This window comes from Lemur catta, chromosome X (assembly GCF_020740605.2).
Source record: "Lemur catta isolate mLemCat1 chromosome X, mLemCat1.pri, whole genome shotgun sequence".
NCBI lineage: Eukaryota > Metazoa > Chordata > Mammalia > Primates > Lemuridae > Lemur > Lemur catta.
This window is the reverse complement of record NC_059155.1, coordinates 45,998,226-46,003,041: the sequence shown is the minus strand read 5'-3', so window position 1 is coordinate 46,003,041 and position 4,816 is coordinate 45,998,226. Positions and strand designations below refer to the sequence as shown.

Genomic DNA, 4,816 nt, shown 5'->3' with positions numbered 1-4,816 from the left:
CATGGAGTATTACTCAGCTATAAGAAATAATGGGGATATAGAATCTCTTATGTTCTCCTGGATAGAGTTGGAACCCATTCTACCAAGAACGGAAAAATAAGCACCACATGTACTCACCAGCAAGTTGGTTTCCCTGATCATCACCTAAGAGCACATTTGGGAATAACACTAATCGTGGGTCGGGCAGATGTGCTGGGGGGGAAGGGATGGGGTATACCTACATAATGAGTGTGATGCGCACTGTCTGGGGAATGGACACACTTGAAGTTCTGACTCGGGGCGGGGGGTGGGGGGAAAGGGCAATATAGGTAACCTAAACTTTTGTACCCCCATAATATGCTGACATAATAAAAACATAAAGACTATTGAATAAGATAAAAAATGTAATATATGTGTACACACACACACACACACACACACACACACACAGAGGAATATTTTCCAACCATGAAAAAGAAAGGAATCCTGACATTTGCAACATGAATGAACCTAGAGAACTTTATGCTAAGTGAAATAAGCCAGATACAGAAAGACAAATACCACATGATCTCACTTATATGTGGAATGTAAAAGAGCCAAATTCACAGAAGCAGTGACTATTCTGTACAATAAATGTATCGTATGTTCACAGATCTTTATATAATTTATAGTATGTATATTAAATATCTATTACATGATAAATAATATAGATAGTATAATGATATATAAATTATATATGAATATATGTATATATGACATACAATATTACATACGCATACTTATATACAGGTAATAATACTGTACCATATACTTGAAATTTTCCAAGGGAGTACATCTTAAGTGTTCTCACCACACACACACACACACACACACACACACACGCAAATGGTGACTGTGAGGTGAGGTGATGGATGTGTTAGTTAGCTTGATCGTAGTAGTCATTTCACAGTGTACACTTATTTCAAATCATCATATTGTAAACCTCCAATATACATGATTTTTATTTGTTAATTACACCTCAAGAAAGCTGGGGAGGAGGGCGCGAGGAACCCTGTACAGCTAGAAGAACATGACTTCCTGAAAACGCAGGCATCTAGGTCTGCAAGTGCTGTGTCCAAAGAGGAGGAAGGACTTCCCTGGATCAGGCAGAGAGCTCAAGTTCCCCTAGGCTGGTTAGAACAGGGATGTTAGTGGCAGGTGTACAGCAAATCCCCTGTCCGTGTGGGGCTGGCAGAGTAAAGCATCTTCTGCTGTGAGGCTGCAGAGTCCACAGGCCTGTGTGAAGGGGGAGGCAGGGAAGTCCTCATGGTCCACCAAAGCCAAGAGTGCCTGAGGTGGACGATGACAGGGAGAGGTCAAATCAGCAGCAGAGGTATTCCTTTCAGGAGACCATGTACAGTGCTGTGTGTGGGTGTCAGTCGGCATCTGGCGGGTAGTGGGCAGATGGTTCTGGGCAAAGAAGACTTGGACAGTGTTACAGTCAGATTGGAGAACCCCAGACATGGTGGGGTTGTACCAGGGGAGAGGAGCAGAGGCGTGGGCTCCTTGCTGCCAAGTCCTGCTACATTGAATCCCATCTCTGCCGCTTGGGTTGCAAGTGTGACTGCTGGGTTTGTGCCCTGTGTTTATTCACCAGGTTTCTCCACTTCATTTCATGTTTCAACATATATTCACTTTCTAAACACACACAAGCACGGGCACACACACAAGTACAAGCACACCCATGCCCATGCATGCTTTGACTCTCTCTGACATCCTCATATGTATGCAATGGCTAAGGTCGTGGTTGTGACAACAGCTAAAATGCAAAGGAACAACACTGAACAGGCCCTCCAGCCCCAGGGAGTTGGAACCCTGCTTCTCTTTTGGACATGGCTGAACCCCACGATGTGAAGTCGCAGCCCCTTTTTGAGAAGCAGCATCACGGAGCTGAGCTTCCCTACTGACTTAAGTCCCAGCTCGGGAGGACAGGGGTGTGGTGAGGAGACAGGTAGTACCCGGGCCATCAAAAACGCTGCAGAGACACCCGGTCTAAAGAACTCTATCACACTACGATTAACAGCTTCATCTGTTCTGTGCCTGTGGGTCCCACCTTCCTGTTCTCCAGGTATATAGGAAAAGAGCTATGGAACTTTGAAATTCTGTGGCCTACCAGAACCCTACCCCACCTGGATTTCATCTGTGCTCAAAAGAGAGTGGACCTCTGAACAACTAAAGGGTGATTAATTCACACAGCAGGCCATGTCCGAGCGCTGCTCCCTCTCTTGGCTTTACATAGAGGGCTACACACGTTGGGGGAGGAAGGAGAGAATATTTGGGTGTTCCTGTGCCCTAGTTACGTTTTTTGATATGAAAAGGCACACCCTGACAGAAGAGGACAAGACAATGTGAAAACGGAAGCACACACTGGACTGATGCAGCCACAAGCAAAGGAATGCCACCAGCCACCAGAAGCTGGAAGAAGGGAAGAAATTCTCCTATTGAACCTTTGGGGGAGTGTAGTCCTGGTGTCATTCGGATTTTGGCCCAGTGAAATTTATGATGAACTGCTGGCCTCTAGAACTCTGAGAGAATAAATTTCTATTGTTTTAAGCCAAAAAATAAAAAATAAATAAATAAAAGGCACATCCTATATCATTGTCCATTGTCCTGGTGAATCTTGGTGTTGCAGTTTCTGGGAGGGTCTCTGCCGCGTTGCTAAGTTAAAGGGACAAATATACTCTAACACCCGCCCCCACCCCTATAGACTTTTCCTGCAGGTATTATGTTGCAGTGCATATAAAGGTCACCTTAGGAATTCCAAAAAAAAAAAAAAAAAAAGGAAAGAAAGAAAGAAAGAAAAGAAAAGCCCTTATCATATGAGAAGGAACAATTTGCAGTTGGAGACCAGCTGGTCTGTGGGAAGGGTTCTGTCTTGCGGTGGGTTTGGGGTGCTTGGGAGCTCTCTATAAGGTTAGGGGTCAAAGACCTTTCTTTAAAACCCACAGATTCTACCCGCACGTGGCCGTCACCCTCCCCATGTAAACACTGCCCAGTTTTTGTCAGCTATGAAGACTGTGTACATTGCTGGGGCGGGGGTGGGGAGAGAGATGCTATTTCTTCCTTCCTCATTCCTGCATATGAGTGCCCCATCAGGGTCAGAGCTGTCAGCTGCGGGAAATTCACTGATGGCTGGCCACAGCCCATTGCAAGCAGGACTGGGGGACAAGCAGCACAGCCTCAAGGAGGAGGCCGGACAGCCTCCCTCCACAGCCTCACCACCACAGCCTCACTCCGCAGCCCCACCACCGCCAAAGCCGATCACCCCCAATTGACCGGAGGCTGGGGTCAGTGTTGAGAGTTACATCAAATACCATGAAGCAAAACTGGTCAAGCATGCCAGCATTTATTTCAGGCCCAGCAACGGAGACACCGTGGAAAGCAGCGGCATGAGGCAACAGAGAGGGCTTGATCACCGTTCATGGCTCTGTGTCTGCGGCTCCGTGGTCTCAGTTTTCGAGCGTCTGGTATCCTCCCCTAGAGAGGAGAGCAGAGTGATGAGTGGACTCTGGGGAGCCCTGGGGAATTCAGGCCTGGCCTGGCGTTCCCTTGGTGGAAGAGGAAGGAGCGGCAGGTGTGCTTGGCTGCGCGCAGAGAGAGAGAGAGAGAGACAGAGAGAGAGAGAGAGAGAGACAGAGAGACAGAGAGAGAGAGAGAGAGAGAGAGAGAGAGAGAGAGAGGCAGAGGATGGCTCTGAGCTCTCACCTGAAGGACCTGGTGAAACATGCCAGGGCTCTCTGGAACCGGCTCCTCCAAGACTCTCGCAGAAGAGCAGGCTCTCTGGGCGAGCCTGTGCCTCCGGATGGGTTCTCCGTGGTGTCAGAGAAAACAACACATTCCGCAGGGTCCTTATGCGGGCCTTTCACAATCTGCATGGTAGAGGAAATAGCCTCATCCTAATGGCCCCTCTCAACCCCTGGCCTCCATTAGCTCATTCGGCAACTGTTAATGTGCATCCCAGGCCCTGTCCCAGGGGCTGGGGGTGCAGCAGTGGACTGCACAGACCAACCTCCACCTCCCCGAGGACATTTCACGACAATGGAGGGCCATCGGACTCACCAGCTCAACAGGTGGAAGGAAGGGAGTGAAGATCATGGCTCCAGGAGTGTGTGATGTGCCCGTAGTGATCAACAGGACTTCCTTGAAGAGCCCAGCGAAGTTCTTCTCTCTGCTGGTTACAAGGAGGCCAAAGCCCTGCCCCCTCCACACTCCTTCAGCCCCTCTTCCGCCACCCATGCTTCCTCCCTCCCTCGGCCCAGGGCCCAGTGCAGTGTGTTGCAGCAGCAGTGGATACATTTCTGGTATGTCACATCCCGTCCGTTCCCACTGCCTCTTACTCCCACCCCTCCAATCTCTCTCTCCTTTTGTTCTTTCCCATGGCCCTCCCAGCAGGCTCAAGCCAGCTTTCTGCTTGCTGAACAGAGAAAGTAGAGGTGTTCAGGGAGACGGTGAGTTGTCATTTGGCGGGGATACCGCAGACAGTGGCGTCCTCGTGGGTCCTCCCCTTCATTCCATTCACAGGAATTTGTACCTGGAGGCCCTGGGTAGGTGTTTGGGTCCAAATGGGTCGTCACAGCCAGGATGGTGAGCCTGGTGACGGCATTTACAGTCCAAATCAACAGGGGAGGTTTTCCTTTGAGAGGGTTATGTGAAATGCCATGTCTGTGTAGCATTCAGTATCTGGTGGATGTTGGACAGGTGGGGGCCTGGAGGGCTTGAAAAGTGTCAAGGAGAGAGGGGAAGGGCATCAGCTGGGCTAAGTTGAAAGCAGAATGGCAGAGGTGAAAGCTCATCATTG

General features: G+C 49.2%; 1 protein-coding gene across 1 annotated transcript; it reads right to left on the bottom strand.

Annotated features, from left to right (window-relative positions):
* Positions 1–3,347: 3,347 nt before the first annotated feature.
* Positions 3,348–4,265, bottom strand: LOC123628416 (protein FAM236D-like). The gene is made up of 3 exons (XM_045538119.1): positions 4,078–4,265; positions 3,724–3,887; positions 3,348–3,495 (listed from the first exon to the last, which is right to left on the bottom strand). Exons 1-3 carry the CDS (start codon positions 4,252–4,254, stop codon positions 3,468–3,470), a joined length of 369 nt encoding a protein of 122 aa, XP_045394075.1. The 5' UTR covers positions 4,255–4,265; the 3' UTR covers positions 3,348–3,467.
* Positions 4,266–4,816: the final 551 nt, after the last annotated feature.